This window comes from Psammomys obesus, unplaced genomic scaffold, assembly GCF_907164565.1.
Source record: "Psammomys obesus unplaced genomic scaffold, mPsaObe1.curated_primary_1811, whole genome shotgun sequence".
Classification (NCBI taxonomy): Eukaryota; Metazoa; Chordata; class Mammalia; order Rodentia; family Muridae; genus Psammomys; species Psammomys obesus.
In genome coordinates, this window is record NW_026596040.1 from 31980246 (window position 1) to 31999779 (window position 19534).

General features: G+C 35.9%; 1 protein-coding gene across 1 annotated transcript in view; it reads right to left on the reverse strand.

Annotated features, from left to right (window-relative positions):
• Dcc (DCC netrin 1 receptor) overlaps positions 1 to 19534 on the reverse strand; it is a 727907-nt gene that overhangs the window by 153323 nt on the left and 555050 nt on the right. Inside the window, exon 15 of the mRNA XM_055622855.1 lies at positions 7762 to 7956. Within this exon, the coding sequence (XP_055478830.1) occupies positions 7762 to 7956 (195 nt within the window). The remainder of the gene's footprint in view (positions 1 to 7761; positions 7957 to 19534) is intronic.

Below are 19534 nucleotides of genomic sequence, written 5' to 3' on the forward strand. Positions count from 1 at the left end.
GATAAACTGAATATATATGTATATATGCTGATAACCACTGAATATATGTAGTTAAAAACAACTTTGACTTTCCTTACACAATAGGATCTTTCTCTGATTTCCTTCATTTTGAGAACCAGGGTGATACTTGCCACTGGAGAAAAATGAATAGATTGATAATAATTTCACAGTCCTTGGCAAAAATATACCGAACAGCTGTTTGTAAGCAAGGAAGATTGAGGATGGAATCAGGATTGTTTTAATCCAAATAAGTTATTGTCTAGAAAACTGCATATGATATTAGAGCCATTTTTTTATTGTTCAAATGTTTGATCCTAAACTTGGCAGGAAGAATGAACCACAGAGTCTTTTATAGGTTCCTGAATGGAGGGGAGAAATAATCACTTATTCCTTTGTGTAGGGAATAGAAAAATCAGATCTCCAATGAAATATATATAGAGAGTGAAAGCTTTAGCTCCAATGAGATGATCTTTTCTCCTCTTGTTCAATAATAGTATTCATCTTTTGTAATGGATTTTTCCAAATAGCTTTAAAAAATTCACCAGGTATAAGACAATGCATCTGCTTTGGACCTCAGAGAGCAGAGAGTGAGAAAGGAGTTACAAATAGAGTGAATGCATTATTAATGAATCACCCTGCAGCTGTCCTTAAAGACTGCCTGAAAACACCTATACGTTTAGAAAACACTAACCTGAAAAAAAGGGGGGGCTATAATAGCCATTCTTCCAGCTGTATTCAGAGCAATGATCTTATGGCTTGACATTTCCTGGTCCCTTGTCGCTCTTCCCTGGGTAAGAACTGCTTTTGGTGATCAAATGGAGCTCCCTTACCCAGGATATTGTAATCAGTAATTGATTATATTTCAAATAGGGAGTTTATATTTTTGTCTTTGACATGAACTAAAGTTATTGTGTTGTACTTTATTCATGTCAATTAAGTTCAGTAAATCAATGTTTTTAATAACGATATGTATTTTCTATTTCTGAGTTAAAGCACTGAAAATCTTGAAGTATTTTAAAAACTATTAGTCTACTAGCTATCTATAATAACATACAAAATGTAAATAAGAAAGATGCCTTAACCACACACACATTTTAATTAAAATTGATATGGCTTTACAGTTATTATCTCAACTAGGTTGCATAAATTGACTGTAGGATTGGTATACTCTTTTCTAGAAGAGACAGTGAGAAACAGAGTATGGGAGAAATACATAGTATGGGTAAAAAGGCTCCTGTGTCAGGGATGACCACAGTTAGAACTAAATTTGATGTCCCTAAGGTATGCTAATCACCTTAAATATTTTATTAAATGAGACAAAATAAAATATTTCTGACTATTTAAATGACTTTGATAATGTTCCGAAGTAGATTAATTTATCCCAAATATCTGAATACTTAATTTGATAGTATTTTTCATTATTGAAATAGTCAGCCAAGAATCCGTACTTACATCTCTAAAATAGTTACTTCCCAAAAGCAGAGTCTACAGAATCTGTGAACTCTCACAGAAGAGTGTAAGAAAACGGAGAGTATCCCCCTTCTTGACTTGTATAAGCAGGAGTCCGAAGTTCACAGCCCATGCACAACTCATTCTATTCTTTGCTTATTTACTGTTTGCTTGCTTATAATATACATTCTCAATCACAGGTTTATTAAAAACAACATCTTTGGAAATGCATCATAAAAGTGATAATGGGAACAAAAATAACAATAGCAGAGAAAAAAATCTTTGTGACACAACAACTAAAACATTGCAAGAAGGGAGAAGTGCATTTGAAATCTGCACATTTTAATTACATGACCTTCTAGGAAGGTAAAAAAAAAAAAGCTAAGAAATGTGTAGCCTTTCCTAAATGTCAGATAAATGACATAGTTAAGAATCTACCACCAATTTCATGGCAATTACTAAAAATTTCCCCAAGAATAGAAATTTTGGCGATAAATTTAAAAATATTGTTTTCATGTGTTAATCAGTTCTGGAATAAGATTTCCATCTGGCATCATGAAGATGTGGAAGTTTCACACAGCTAACTAATATTTTAATAGAATAGCGCTTCCTCAAGATCCAGCCATACCACTCCTAGGCATATACCCAAAAGAGGCGCAAGTACACAACAAGGACATTTGTTCAACCATGTTTGTAGCAGCTTTATTTGTAATAGCCAGAAGCTGGAAACAACCCAGATGCCCCTCAACTGAAGAATGGATGCAGAAACTGTGGTACATCTATACAATGGAGTATTACTCAGCAATGAAAAATAAGGAAATCATGAAATTTGCAGGTAAATGGTGGGACCTGGAAAGGATCATCCTGAGTGAGTTGACCCAGAAGCAAAAAGACACTCACGGTATATACTCACTCATATAAACATACAATATAGAATAAACCCACTAAAAGCTGTACATCTAAACAAACTAAGCAAAAGAGAGGACCCTAACTAAAATGTTCAATCCCCATCCTGAAAGGCAAAGAGGATGTACATCAGAAGAAAACGAAAAAAGGAAACAACCTCGGAACCCGCTACAGAGGGCCTCTGAAAGCCAGAAGAAAACAGGAAACAACCTTGAAACCTGCCACAGAGGGCCTCTGAAAGCTTCTGCAGTATAGACTGTCAAAGCAGATGCTGAGCCTGATGGCCAACTGATGGGCAGAGTGAATGGAATTTTATGTAAGAAGTGGGAAATAGTAAGAGCTGGAGGGAACGGGAACTCCACAAGCAGAGCAACAGAACAAGATAATTTGAACACAGGGAACTTCCCAGAGACTCATACTCCACCAAGGACTATTTGTGGAGATGACCTGGAACCCCTGCACAGGTGTAGCCCATGGCAGTTCAGTGTCCAAGTGGGTTCCATAGTAATGGGAAGAGGGACTGCCTCTGACATAATCTGATTGGCCTGCTCATTGATCACTTCCCCCTGAGGGGGGAGCAGCCTTACCAGGCCACAGTAGAGGACAATGCAGCCACTTTTGATGAGAACTGATAGACTAAGATCAGAAAGAAGGAGAGGAGGACCTCCCCTATCAGTGGACTTGGGGAGTGGCATGCATGCAGAAAGGGGAGGGAGGGTGGGATCGGCAGGGGGGAGGGAGGGGCTCATGGGGGGATACAAAATAAATAAAGTGTAATTAATAAAAAAATAAAAGATTAAAAAAAAAAAAAAGAAACCATAAGCCAGGAGTGGCTGGCTTTATTAATAAACACAACAGAGTAATACAAACCAAGAATACTATAGTATGGCCATAAACTGCAAAGAGACATTTTATGTACAGAGGTAATTTGTAATTAAGTCAAAACATTTGAAACTTTACTGACTACAAATTCTTTTCGAGATGATTTTGGTGACTAATCTTAGAGATCCACAGAGCTATTAATCAGAAAATTTAGGTAAGACATTGAAGATATGAGAATCACTTTCACAGTGTATTTTTTAAATCAGTTGGCATTTCTACATATTATTATATAAAGTTTAAAAGCTGGATAACACATATTCAAATTTATGTCCAACAAAAATTTACATTACACTAACCTATAAAATAAATCTTAATGCCTTCAAAAATACTGTTATCAAAGAATATGTGTTATTTAGACAAGCTAAGATAAAAATACAAGTCAATAGTAAAAAACAGTGAATTCCCAAATGTGAAAAGCTAAATAACGTAAGGAGCAATAAGAAAATACTAGACAAATTAGAATATGTTTGAATTAACTCATTCTGAGGCCAGCAAACACTAATAAAATTGAAAATAGTTATAGAGGAAAATGCAGCCAGTCCTGATGAGACCTAATAGCTAGGGTCAGATGAAAGGGGAGGAGGACCTTTCAGTGGACTTAGAGAAGGACATGGGAGGAGATGAGGGTGGGAGGGTGGCATTGGGTGGGAATGAGGGAGGGGCTACAGCTGGGATACAAAGCGAATAAACTGTAATTAATATAAAAAATTGAATTAAAGAAAATAGTTATAGAGAACACAAGAGCATTGTTGATGAGTATAACTACTGAATATAACACTAATAAAGAAATAAATATTGAATCAAAATAATCATACAATAAACAATAAAAGGATAATAGTCATATAGAACTTCATATGAAAAATTCAAGATTAGTGTCCATTCAAAAATCAATTTAATTTGTTATAGTAAAATAAAAAAAATGTCATTTTAAGAGAGAGAATGTCACTTTACAAGCATTCTTAAAATGTGTTACTAAAATTGCCTGAAAGCGAGGAAATGTGTAGTCTTTCCTGAATGTCAGATAAATGACATAGTTAAGAATCTACCACCAATTTCATGGAAAACACTAAAAATTTCCCCAAGAATAGAAATTACTCCAAAATGCCTGCATCTGGCACTTTTACTCACACTTCCTGGATCTTACTGACTATTGCAATAAAGCAGGAGAAATAAAGGAGAGACTGATGTCAGGAACTATATGGCTGAGAGTGTCCTCATGCCTTTATATTGCTTCAAAAGACTTTCTGGATTATATTGCTTAAAAAAAAATTTCATCACACCTCCAGAGTTGATAGAATAGGTGAACTAAACAGCCTTCAGTATATACAGTTATGAAATTTTCTGAGGCTTTCAGATAAGACATTCATAAAACAAATTTAAAGCATGATTCTACTTAAAAGATTTTCCAAGACATATTTGGGAGGAATAAGTCTAGCAAAATCATTTACTATAATTTAAAAATGAAGGAAAAAATTAAAAGCAGGTTTGTAAATTATATATAAGTTTTTTTAATTCATAAATATAAACTTTAAATATACACTTTATTAAACACCACTAACTACACATATATAAAGAATGATAAATAAATATATCAATCTGTACATGGTTTTTTATGAGATAATGTAGGTCTAATTTAATTAAATCCAAATCATATGGCTCTCCATTATGAATGCATTTTAAACCTGGCACTACAGCTCTTTATTCACAAAAGAAAATGTCAGCAGATTAATTATAAATATCTGATGGAAAAATGGTTAATTAGAATGTTCACCTATACTAGACAAGTTATTCATTTTGCTCAGGTAATAGTAAATATTTTTTAGATGATTTTTTATTTCTAGCCCCAAGGTAGGTCACTTGACCCTCTATATAAATATTAAATAATTAATAAGCATAAGCAAAATACTGTCTATAATTTTTGGTTCTCCTCTAAGAGAATAGTTTGTCTGCCAATCATAAAGCAAACAGCTGTTGTAGTCTAAAACATAAATTCAATACTTGATGTTATGATTAACATTATACATAATTGTCTAAGAACTTTATTGATGTTTAATTGTATAACAATTTTGCAGTCCTTAAAATTTTCTTTTCTTAAAAATAGAATCGGAAGGAAGATGTGGGAAGGGAACTGTAAATAAAATGTTGTATGAACAAAATCTATTTTTTTAAAAGAAACAAATAAAATGGCAATTTATCACAAGAAAAATATTTATTAGACAACTTTATAGGTCTAGTATTTTCAATGTTATACATGTATCTTTCCTAAATAATGCTATGATAACTGAGATGCCTAATATGTTGATTAACCTTGGTTGTCTGTAGTTTTGAACTGAGACGTACGTAAACCATTTCTCTACCGTGTGTCTATGAGGATACTTCTAGACAAGATAAAGAAGGGAAGTCAGGGCTTAACTATAGGTAGAAATCTCCCATCAACTGGGGAACCAGGTAGAGTGAAGGAAACAGAGAGACTGGGTGCGAAGATATTTTCTCCCTGCTTCTGCTTCCTGGTTGCTGTGATAAAACTGCTCTCCTGTCATCCTTCCATACAATAATGTACTCAACCCCTTGAAACTGTGATCACTATTACTTCCGAATTACTTTCGGATATTTTGTCATAGTAATTTAACGCTTATTTTAGGGCTTAATATTTAAAAAAGAGCAATTAGTGATTTCATTGTATAGCCTGTGGACATGCATGAATCTCCCGTCTTTGTGAAAATTATGAAAAGTTAATTCATATATCTCTATTCAACAAAAAGTATAACCATAAGCATTCTAAAGAATAATAACAACATATTCTTTCATTTCATATTTATTTAAACATTCATATTTTATAATTTTTTAAAAGTATGCCATGTGGTAGCCTGTGTACATGTGTATGAAAATGTATATGTGTGTTTGTGTGTGGCTGTGTGCTTTTTTGTTTGTGTGTCTCCCTGTGTGTATACATATGAATTCTCTTTCCAGATAAACTACAAAATACAAATTCATGAATAAAGTTGTATTCTCACTTTTTCTTTCTTCCAGATCATGGCTTTGCTACTGAGGTACACCTCAGCTTTTCTCTTTGTTCTTTAGAACACAGCTTCAGAAGATGCTTTTATTGTTGATTACCATTTAGGGAAATTTATTGATGTTAATTTCACAATATGGCAAACTTCCAGTAGATTACCAGTTTCGTTGTGATGAAGAAAACCATTACGAAAGGACATTGTGCAATGGTGTAGTGTTTCTTTCCAGCTTTGCTTGTTTAGCACTGCGTTGATTCTTACTGCCAGTAGCCCATGCATGCTAACTTGCCTTGTTTGGTTAGTGGAATAAAGATGCACTGTCAGAGATGCTGTATTCTGAATAATGGATAACTGAGAGTCCCCTGACACAGGTTTGACGGCCATAAAATATGAGCTTTGTGATTGCCCTTATATTCATACCCTGAAACTGACTGGGGGAATATTATTTCTAAATGCCAAGCTAACTCTAATTGTGGCCAGTTTCAGTAGGTGATTCTCTCATTAGTGTTTGGAGCAATTACAGAGAAAATGGATTGGTGCAATTTTATTTCTGCATTGATAGAATCTATTCTTGTTACTGCATTTTAGCTATTCAGATTCAAATCAGGCTTTTCATCACAAATGTTCTGTTTGTGAGGGACAGTGCAAATGACTAGAGCGTCCCACCCCTAATCAAATTTGATTTCCAATGAGGTCAAAGAATCTTATTGCCAGCAATGTGGCATGAAATCAACAGGTAGAATGAACTTATCTTTTACTTTGTGACAATTGCTTAACTTATTGGCATCCTGATATATTATTTATCATTTCCCGCTATTAATGATTCAAAGCCTTACAGCACTATAAGGAATCAGAATAAGATGAACTGAAGGTTTATACACACAGCTGACCCCACACAAGAACACTGTAGAAGCATTGGATTCATGCAAAATGAAGCCTACTGCAGCGAGAGATTTGGATTGTGAAGGAAAGCTAAATACACAGAGATTTACTGCCTTGATTGAAAATTCTTCTTTTCATCACATGTTACAGTCATAATGACATATCCACAAAGCTTCTTTTACAGATGCTGAAAGCAAGCAAGTAACTGTGATTAGACAACTAAGATTAAAGATAAATTAACAGAATCCTCTTTTGTAGGTAGCATAAAATTTTAAAATGTATTATCTTGCATTTATAGGAATTATTAAGGTTAGACATTTTCAATGATGGTCAGAATGAGAAAAGTTATCCAATGCACTTTATATGTCCTATGCATATAACGAAAGGCAAATAGAATGATTCCTTTCATTATAGTGTTTTTTAGAGCAGAATCCCCACATTAAAGAGAGAGGGAGACAGAATGTGAGGTTGTCCATGTGTGTATGGGGTTGGTGTTTGCCTGTGTGGATGTAGAGTGACTTAAGAACCAATACATGACACATGTTGAAGCCACAATCTCTAAGGCCAACGTTATGAGTAATGTAATTATTGAAAACAACCTCCCTTATAAGTAAGAATAGCTACTCACCCAGTCTCTCGATGGAGTAGTAACGCTGCTTGCTGTCCACGCGCACTGTCTCGGCATAAGGACTGCCGACACCATACCCAATAATGTAGCCTCGCACCACGATGTTTGGGTTGAGAGGAGGAGTCCAGCTCATGATGATGCAGTTTGTCTGGGGTCTCACATGAAGAGAGCTTGGCTGGTCAGGGACTTGAGACTCTAGGATTAAGACAGGTAACATCAGCAAGCTTTCATTTTAGAGCTAACAGAGCGGCAAATATCACATTTAAATGAGACAGCATGTTCTTCCACACAGATTCAAATTACAGATAACTTGTTATCCAGCATCCTTCTTTCCTAGCGCCTGCTAATTTTCCATGATTAATTTGTCACAGGATTTCACACACACACGTGTGTATGTGTGTGTGTACATGTGTATACTAGACGTAGATATTTGGCATCTCCCTTTATAGATTTCCACCATTTCAGTCATTAGACGGGCTAGGTAGTGAGCTCTGGATAATTGCCTTTCTCCTCGATCTCAGCATTGGGCTTGCTTGCAACTGTGTCCCAGGGGCGCTGGTTTTTACTTTAGTGTTGGGAATTCAAACTCTGGCCTTCATGCTCTCCTGACAGCACTCTACAGATCAAACCATCTCCCCTGCCATGTCAAGAAACCTGTTGAATTTCACCCAACATATATTTATCATATTCTCCCCACTCCATTCCTGTGGGCATTCATGGTATCATAATCATATTAGCAGCTTTTATTCTTTCTTTATATATTTTTCTTAATCATCATTAGTACATTGAGAAGTTAAGGCCACACAGACGTATTATTTTTTTAATGATTATAAAAGCAACAAGAAGCAATTGAAGCACAACAGCATTACTCTTGACACTGGGGAGAGTAAGCTGTAAATAGGTTTAATGAACACCAAGATATTCTACCTAATTCCCTATCTACTTAGTACTTCAGATAGGAGAAGAGGTCAGCACTGTCCACTGGGAGGCACATAGACACGTGTGAACAAAATCCCTTCTTGTTGAGCTTAAGCCCTGACTAAAAATTCAAAGTCAATAAACGGTAATTAATGTTAAAAAAGAAAAGAAAAATAAAGAATCCAATAACAACAACAAAAGTCAAGAGAAATAATTTACCAAAAGAAATTGTCAAGGTGAGCAAGATAAGGTTGGGACCTGCTCTGCATGACACAGAACATACTTGGCCCATTATATCAACTCTGTTAAAATATAGTATTTTCAGGGGAAAGGGACAGTACTATGCATTGAAGATGGGTAGGTTTAGATGTTGGGAGAATTTGGTTTCATAGCGTGTTCTATCACTCACTGGATTCATATTCCTAATTAAACTGACATGCCAGATCATGCTTGATTCAAGTTTAGAAATAGCTAAGATTCTATTCTGCATTATATTCTAACTATGAAACAGTGAAACCTGACTTGTAAGCCTCCATCCCCTCAGCTTCATAATGAAGATAAAGATGGGAACAATTTCATAGGGCACTGAAGAGACTTAATGAGAAATAATGCATACTAATTTGTATAATTGTACCTCAGTTCTCAAGTGATATTGGATATTACAGAAAGTCTACAGTGCTCTAACATTTTTCTTTTAAAGAGACATAAAACAGAAAATAATTTTACTACTAAACTGGCATGAATGTTATATTTCTATATTGTTAAAGCATGATAAGTTTGCATTATCATTTTGAAATAATGACTCTATATATCTAAAAGACACTGATACTTGTTCAATTAATATAGATACTTATATAGCATCTTACGGGTTTGGAATATAGGGCATTTTGTTGTTGTTTTGTTTTGTTTTCATGATGTAGGATTTCTATTGCTGTGATCAAACACCATGACCATAAACAACATCGGAGAAGAGTGCTGGTTTCAGATTATAATTCTTAGACTGCATTCCATCACTGAGGCCAGTCAAAGCAGAAAGAGGGCATGGAAAGTACTATTTATTACGTTGGTCATCTTGCTTTTTATTACATCCAAGGACTACTTGCCCAGGATGGTACTGCCTGCAACGGGGTTGGGTGACCCGCATCAACTATTAATGTAGAAAATGCCCTACAGGATTATCTACGGTTTGGTCTGATGGACGCATTTTCTCAGTTGTGGCTTTCTCTTCTAAGACTTAACCCTGTGTCACGCGGACAAGACCAACCATGAAAATAGGGCCATGTACCTATTATAGAATGTAGAATTAGGGAAATGGTAGACATAACCAATATTCTTATAGTTTATAGCATAATGAAAAAATATAGATGTTAGAACATATTTACTTTAAGTTATGATAAACATTTTGATAGACATGAACTGATTGGCCTGCTCTTTGATCACCTGTCCCTGAGGGGGGAGCAGCCTTACCAGACCACAGAGGAAGAGGAAGACAATGCAGCCACTCCTGATGAGACCTAACAGACTAGGAGCAGAAGGAAAAAAAAAATCCTCCCCTACCAGTGGATTTGGAGAGGGGTATAAGTGGAGAAGGGGGAAGGAAGGGTGGGATTGGGAGGAGAGGAGGGAGGGAACTAGAGGGGGGTTACAAAGTAAATGAAGTGTAATTAAAAATAAAATTAAATAAAAATTTAAACAAATCAGTTAAGTCCTATGGGGGGAAAAAAAAAAGAAAAGAAAACAAGGGACCATTCTGCCATTCTGACTCTGACTCTGAAAGCCCCTTCAATACTTAAACATAGTTCCTGAAAATTAACAAGGTACTCAAAAAATACAGGTGATTTGAAACTCTTACAAGCAATTGTGTTCTTTATTTTTCCCTGTCAAAAATATTTGAAGGTTACCTCATCAAATAATGTTAAATAATTTGATTACTCAAGGTAACACTACAGTAGCTATTCATTGTGGTTTCGTATCAAAAGATAACAATCTCCCTACACATTAATTTGATTCATATTACAATTGACACTTTTAGTGCAAAGGGTGAAAGAAAAAAGTTCTTAAAAAGTTATGGCAGTAGCTACCATATAAAAACCATTCCAAAAGAGACTAAAGATGTTAGTCTACCATATAAAAATCATTCCAAAAATGATCAAAGATGTTACAGCAACAGAATTTTCTAAATATGGTTTTATTTTTCTAAAGATGTTCTTTTGTGAGCAAGAAGGGACAAGCTGTTATTTGTTTTCCATAAAGAAGACTCCTAATTATTATGCAAAGGTATCATAAATAATTATAACTCAAAATATGCATATAAACTTTTATGACAGAAACACAATGTTTACAAAATATTTCCCCAAGTAAGTAAAGTAGTAAAATATGAAATGGCTGGTTTAATATTTTCCAACCCCATTGTTACAGTCTTACAACTGTCCTTGCTATGTGATATTTTCCATAATCTATTATGGTTAACATATTTTAAGTTTTGAAATTACTATCAAAATAAGAAAAAATATATATAGAATATAACTATATTTTATATATATAAAATATAACTATATATAATATATATATAATATAACTATATTATATATATAATATAACTAATTTTATATCAAGAAAATTACTGAAAGTTATTCAGGCTTTCTGCATTAATGTCGTGTGTCTGTGTGTCTGTGTGTGTGTGTGTGTGTGTGTACATTCATGGTGTCCACAAGGTGTCCAATGGCACAGGGTGTCCATTAAGCCCCAGGGATCCTCCTGCCCCCACCTACACAGTTCTAGGATCATAGACTTAGGTCATTATGTCCATCTTTTTTTAAATTTTTAAAATATTTTTTACTATTAATTACACTTTATTCATTTTGTATTCCCCCATAAGCCCCTCCCTCCTTCCCTCCTCATCCCACCCTCCCTCCCCCTTCCTCATGCATGCCCCAGTCCACTGATAGGGAGATCCTCTTCTCCTTCCTTCTGATCGTATGCCCATCTTTTTATGTGTGGCTACAGTCCCATGCTCAGGCCCTCACACATTAGTAGGTAGCACTGTACTGACTCAGCCATCACCCCATCAATCCCTACATTCATGGCTTTTTGAAAACAACATGGGAACATAATTATTTGAATGACAATAGTCAATTACTTTTAGAATAGAAGAGAAAATAGTAAAATGTTTCTAGAACCATAACGGTTTCTCCAGTTTCTGCAAACCACTGTACTGGTTAAGTTAGAATTGTGAGAATATAGTCCTCTGAGCTATAGGAACACGTGTTAATGAGTCTTCAACTGGCCCTTCAGGACCTTTTGGATATCCTCCTTATCTTTCTTCAAACTGAAATATTTTTAGTCTTGAGTGCACTTCTCAAGACGATTTTATTTTTTTTAATTTAATTTTATTTTATTAATTACACTTTATTCACTTTGTATACCCCATAAGCCCCTCTGTACTCCCCTCCCGGTCCCACCCTCCATCCCCCTTCTTCACGCATGTCCCTCCCCAAGTCCACTGATAAGAGAGGTCCTCCTCTCCTTCCTTCTGATCTTAGTCTATCAGATCACATCAGGAGTGGCTGCATTGTCATCTTCTGTGAAGGCTGCTCCCCCCTCAGGGGGAGGTGATCAAAGAGCAGGACAATCAGATTATGTCAGAGGCAGTCCCTCTTCCCATTACTATGTAACCCACTTGGACCCTAAACTTCCATGGGCTACATCTGTGCAGAGGTTCTAGGTTATCTCCATGCCTGGTACTTAGTTGGAGTATGAGTCTCTGGGAAGACCCCTGTGTTCAAATTTTCTGGTTCTGTTGCTCTCCTTGTGGGGTTTCTGTCCAGGATTATAGATACATTTGAATACATACTTTTCTCCATCTAGATATTAACTGGATTCTTTTTCACCAATCAGTTAAGATTGTAAATATAGAAGAAAGACATATATCAAGCATGAATAGAATCAGGAATTCTGATCCATAATATATGGCCTCCCTATAATAATATATAAGCCAGGGAATTGTCCATAATTTGTAACAGACAATTTATACCCACCTAGTCATTTTTAACATAAAACCGGAATGACAATTTCCTTGTTATTCATTAGAATGAACTTTCTCTCATACATTTTATCCTAAAGGTTATAAAAGCAGTTATTCCTACAGTGAACTATAAAAATATCAATTCAATACTTTCTCAGTAGAAAGAGTGTGAAATGAGCATCACTTCTGGGATCTGGCTTTGAAATTTGGTGCTCAGAAGTACTAGAAAGATTTTATAATTATCTCTAAGACAGTGACAGTATATGTGTGTGCGTGTGTGTGTGTGTGTGTGTGTGTGTATGCATATTTCAAAAATAAGTTACCAGAATAATTATTGAGATAATCTGAAACCAAAGGAATTTCATGATACCTGAAATAATGAAATTAATGATACCCACATTTTCCGCATACACCTGAATGATCATGACAAGTAAGTCTGGTGCCATTCTTGATGTTGTGATGGGATTCTGGAGTCTCTCTTAGCTACTTTGTTTTAATAAGAGTGAAACAAGAGTTACATTTAACTCAGTGGTTCTCATCCTTCCTAATGCTGTGAGCCTTTGATACAGTTCCTCATATTGTGGTGACCTTCAACCACAAAATTACTCTAGTGGCCACTTCATAACTGTAATTTTGTCACTGTTATGAATGACAGTGTAAACATGATATCTTATATGCAGGTCATCTGATATGCAACCCCCATGAAAGGGTCATTTGTGGTCATTTGACCACAAAAAGGGTAGGGACCCACTGGTTGAGAACCACTGGTTTAATGACTTCAGCATTCAGTCTGGCAAGAAGGCAACATGGAGATGAATGATGGTGATGGTTGTTAGGTAAAGTCACTGCACTTAATACAGCCAAACTGCTTATCTAAGAATGGTTAAATGGTGCATTTTATGTTATGCCTATGCTTTTACAATTCAGGTGGGTGAGCAACATGGCTCACCTACTGTTACCTTGAGCTTGTTATCTTGAAACCATGTGGTGGAGGAAAGAGCTGGCTGATCACCAGCAGTGTGTCATGGCACATGTACTCGCGCACACACACACACGCGCGCGCGCACACACACACACACACACACACACACACACACACACACACACAGAGAGAGATTAAATGTATCCAAAAACAGGAAGGGGGGGTTGAAGAAGACTGAAATGTGTAGAGAGACCCAGAGAACATTTTACAATAAACAAGACAAGCAGATGCTGAATGGTGTTTCCTGACAAGGAAGTGGGGCACGAACTGTGATCTAATTGATATTTTCAATGGATTCTTTTATTACATTTGAGGCAGCATTGAGGGAAAGCGCACAGAGGGCAGAGACAATCCAAAGGTTTTAACGCTTGTCTGGAAGCTGTGGTGGAGGTCTTTAATTTAAGCAATGCTACTGAGATGAAGAGAAACAAACAGTGTTGAATCATGTTAAATTTGAATCTCCTATAAGTCAAGTGTGCAGAGGTATCAGGGAAGCAATGGGACAGATGAGACTGGGTTTTGAGTGAAAGACCGTACTTGGAATGAGGGTTTGTGCCTCATTTTATTCTAAGTTGTTACGCCCTTTCCAGCTGATATCCCTGGGAAGGCTTCTCTTCACTGAAAGGAGCTGGTGGATGGGCAGGGAGGAAAGGCAGGGCTCTAGGAAGAGTGGAGGAGGGGGGACCTGTGGTCAGGATGTACTGAAAATAAAAAGGAAGAAAAAATAAAAAGAAATATATATACAAAATTAAACACAAACACCGACAGAGACAGACTGAAAGTGTGTGTGAGAGAGAGAGAAATTCACTGAGATATAAATCATATTTAAAACAAATGTTCAGCATATGTGAGTAAATTAATAAAAGTTCAACTAGGATCATGTTATTGTTGTATCAATATCTAACCCTGAATTGTTTCCATTTCACAGTGTAAGATCAGAATCCTTTAAGCTATTTGTGATCTTTGCCTCTGTCCCCTCAGCTTTATGACCTTTTTATATCACTCTTTTTTCATCAACTCATTCCGTCCTCTGCTTTACATTAATACTCAGCTGTACTCAAACATGCCAGATGCACATTGGCCGCAAGGGACTCATACCCTATAAAACCACATGTATAGTAGAAAGCTCATTCTGAAGAATAAAAGGAAACTTTCCATTTCTGCTTTACATTAAGAAGTGAGTAGGTGAGGCTGAATTTGCTGTTCTGGATAATGGACAATTTCTTAGCTTCGTTATTATGGCGAGGAGGTCCTACATTATTGATCAGAATGCAGGACTCTAACGCAGGCATTATAGATTCCTTGCTTCTGGCCACTATGATCTTGTCTGATTGATACAAAGCCCATTAAATATCCCTATGGAGAAACAGCACCTATTTACAGTCTTCTTTTTGCAATGATGGAGTAGCCTTGAGGTATGCATATAGACTGACGCTTTTCAATGCAGTAAAGGGTAATGAGGTGGCCCAGCAGCTCTGGAAGGGCCAGCTGAAGACCTCTGACCATGGTGTGCTTACAGTTCTCCATGATACACCTCTCAGGGTACCAACTTAAGCAATTGGCAGGGTAGTCAGCCTTCCCCAAATCATTGCTCTCTCAATTTCCCTGTAGGAATTATTACATTTTTATGCTAACAATTTAGTGTAATTATTCCACTGCTTTCTGTCTCATTCCCTTTTATAAATTCTCAAGCTCTTGCAGTTAGAACAGTTCCTGGCACATGATGCTCAAACATATGGGTGTTGAGTCTGTATTTTCTATAATGTTAAACACAACTGTCATTATATATAAAATTGCCCCAATTTTGTATAACTGTCTTCACAAGATAAGAATTTTAAGAGAATGAGAAAGAGAATGATGTAGAAATGAAATAAGATGAAAATACAGTTATTGATGCTTTTTTCCCCTTCCTCGTAAGCAGAAAGATTTGTCTCTCCTGGCACTTTTTAATGAGAATGATCTGCTGAGTGCCGTCTGCTGTATGTAGCACTGCCAAGTGGGGTCAGGAAGTTGATGCTTAGAAAAACATTCTCATTTGTTCTCCATTCAGTGTCCTGCATTTTGCGGTTCATTTTTGCAGTCTTTGATAGCCTATATTTCTATACATCAAATTACAATAGGCAATTGATGTATCTGTGTCCTGTCTCCTTCAGCCTGGCAAATACATACTAATGTGCTTGTGTCTGTTCAGTAGAATTTCTTATCACAGAGAGATAGCTCCTTAGGCCACTTCCACGTTAAATCTTGAATATAGTTTGTCTGCTCACATTTGAACTCTACTACATAGATGCATTAATACCTAATCCCTACCATTTTCTCAGCTTTGATGATTTAATATCATTTAAAATTATGTGCTACAAAATGTGCTCAGTGCTAGTTTTGCGGGAGTTGGGAAATATTAAAGTCCTTCAGCTCTCATTCCTATCACCAAGGAGTACAGCTGTGGCATGTTCAAAATGTCGATCCATCATAGCCCGGCTGATTTCCTAATCTCTGTGGGTATTCCAAATGAGAAACACAGACCTAAAGACGAAAATCTAACGTGCACAAATGAGAGAAAAACTGGCATTTATCTCTCTGGAATTGGTTACCTTACTCAAGATGAAAAGTAGAAATATTGAGATTGGTAGTAGAAAATTTATTGAATAACTATCAGTGCATACAATGTGAATTGTTAAATGAGGTGACATTAATGAAAATACTAAGTGTAGCACACACATATTTGGTAATAGCAAAGTTTAGCTATTAGTGTAATAAGCAACTGAAAAAAAAGCTACATGGTTTTTAATGCTGAGAAAAAAATGAATAAATACTAGTCAAAAACATATTTCACTTAAAGAACTGGGCTTGTGAGCAGATCCTAGTTTACTAAATAATATGCTAAATTATAAATTCTTCAACGTTATTCTACTTTAAGGGTATCAAAACTGATTTGAAGATATACCACTATATCTTTAAAATCCTGAGCCAAGGTGTTTTCCATGTAAGTAGCAGCTATGTTTAAACTTTGCCATTGGTTTAAAAAAACAAAAACAAAAACAAAAAAAAAAAAACAAAAAGCTCATAATGCTTCTGTTAAGTTTGTGATTTGATGCTGGGCTATTTTCATAGCTATTTTGGCTTCGGGCAGTGTGTAAGCTGTCGGTGGACATATCCATTTCTAGCTTTTTCTTTTGAATTAGTAACAGGAGGAAGAGGGGAAGAGGGTACAGCTCTAGGCTTATGAAAGGTGTAACAAATAGAATAATGTGTGTATTTATCCATAATTAATGTTTTCTGATATAGGAGAGACATGAATGAAGAACTGAGCTGTAGGCTTCCTACATCCCACGTTCACTCCAGCCATACTTGCAGAGTTACTTGTCTCTCTACTGTGTAAGACAGAATGGGTAAAACACTGACAAGTTCTAAACAAGGAATGGTCCTTGGTATTAATCTAGGGAGAGGAGTGTGACCCTAAGAGAAAATGCACCTAAAGTGTGTAGAGGGTGGACAAGCTGATCAGAAAATGCACTCCCTAAACCTTTCTGGCAGGCGGCACATGGATTCCAAAAGCTTGAGACATCTGCAGCTGCGTAAGTGCAGCTAGAGGGAAGTGGGTACAGGATTAGATGGTGAACATTAGACTGGAGGATATGACGGGCACAAATGAAGATGAGTTTGGGCACTGAAATGATACCACCATGGCCTGCTATGTACAATCAGTTTGGCAACATGATAGCATCTGAAGTACAGGAAGATAAAGTGGTGTCAAGAAAAACATGTTTAAAGTTACCTCCAGGGGACAGGCTAATATGAAGTGTGGTGGTGTGAATGTAACAGACAGGACGGGGAAGATAAGAAGGACGGAGAAGGTAAGAATAAGGGTCATGGCTATTGAAAAGATATTGTCCAAAGTGGAATGGATGTGAAGATGAATACAGCAGGCTGGGGCTGTACGTTTGAGGAGTGGTATCGAGATATAGAATATAATTACTAGTTTTTGATTTTGTTTTGAAACAGGAATTCAGTCTCACAATTAGTATTAAAAAAAAAAAAAACAGAAACAGTAAACAGTCACCTCACCATTAATTTTGGCTTGACTCTTCTGTCTGGAAAGTTTAAAAGAAATAAGCTATAACAAATTCTTATTGCCTTTACAATTTTGAACTATGTAACAGTTGATCTTGTCACCCTCTTTGACATTAAATTCTAGCACCTGAGTTAGCTGCAATAAGTTAAGTTTATAGAGAAGGAAAACACTGAATGACCTATAAAAAATACTGGCATGGCCCCAGTAACACTCAGGGAAACATCCTGTGAACACAGTCCTGGCTTGGTTTTACATCTCTTTCTCAAATATCGGGAAAAATGTGCCTACTTTCTATGCTCTTTTTATGCAATTAATTATGTAGTTCTATACTGGACAGTATTATATGGATCATTCATCAGATTTCAAAGCACATGTTAATTATGCTTTATAAAACTTTCTTGTAATTTCTTTACACTTATTCTTTCATACGAAGTTTATTGTGACTGGAATTGTATTAAATTAGTCATTGATTTGGGAATAATTTACATTTACATAGTAAATACTCACATACTCTCTCTCTATATATATAATATACATACATATTCTTTTACTATTTCATGTATCATTTTATATTTTTATTAAAATATAGTATATTTCCTTGAACACATTCATTCATATCTTGCTGTATTTAACTTTATATATATCTATATCATATTTTTTAATTTTCTTTTCTTTTTTAATAAATAATATTATTACTAGTTTAATTGGTATTTGAAGGAAAGTAGCTTTTGTATTTACTTATAAGATACCTACTAGCTTTTAAATTTTTCTAAGTATTTTAATGTTTTTAGTGTTTTATTTGAAATTTTCAAATATGAAGTCATAATACTTCTAAATATAATAATTTTAGACATTAAGTTCTGTTTTAAAAGTTTATATTGTTTAATTTTTACTATTGAAGTCTCTATATTTTATTTTTAATTTTTTTAATTAATTTATTTTTTATTAATTACAATTTGTTTATTTTGTATCCCAGAAGTAAACCCCTCCTGTATTTCCTCCCAATCCCACCCTTCCTCATTCTTCTCCTTCCATGCCCCTTCCCCAGTCCACCTGCAGGGTCAGTCTTCCTCTCCCCTTCCATCTGACCCTAGCCTATCAGGTCTCATTAGGCCTGGTTGCATTGTCTTCCTCTGTGGCCTGGTAAGGCTGCTCCCCCCTCAGGGGGATGTGATCAAAAAGCAGGCCAATCAGTTCATGTCAGAGACAGTCCCTGTCCCCATTACTAGGAAACCTACTTGGACACTGAGCTGCAATGGGCTACACATGTACAGGGGTTCTAGTTATCTCCATGCATGGTCCTTGGTTGGAGAATTAGTCTCAGAAAAGACCCCTGTGCCCAGATATTTTGGTTTTGTTGCTCTCTTTGTGGAGCTCCTGTCCCCTCCAGGTCTTTCTATTTCCCCCTTCTTTTATAAGATTCCCTGCTCTCTGCCCAAAGTTTGGCTATGAGTCTCAGCATCTGCTTTGATACCTGCTGGGCAGTCTTTCAGAGGCCTTCTGTGATAGGCTCCTGCCCTGTTCCCTGTTTTCTCCCTCTTCTGATGTCCATCCAATTTGCCTTTCTGAACAAGGATTGGGCATCTTACCCAGAGTCCTTCTCATTGCTTAGCTTGTTTAGGTGTACAGATTTTAGTATGTTTATCCTATATTATATGTCTAATATCCACTTATAAGAGGATATTATATATATCCTGTTTTAATATTACATATATATATATATATATATATATATATATATATATATATATATTATAATATATATACCAGGTGTGTC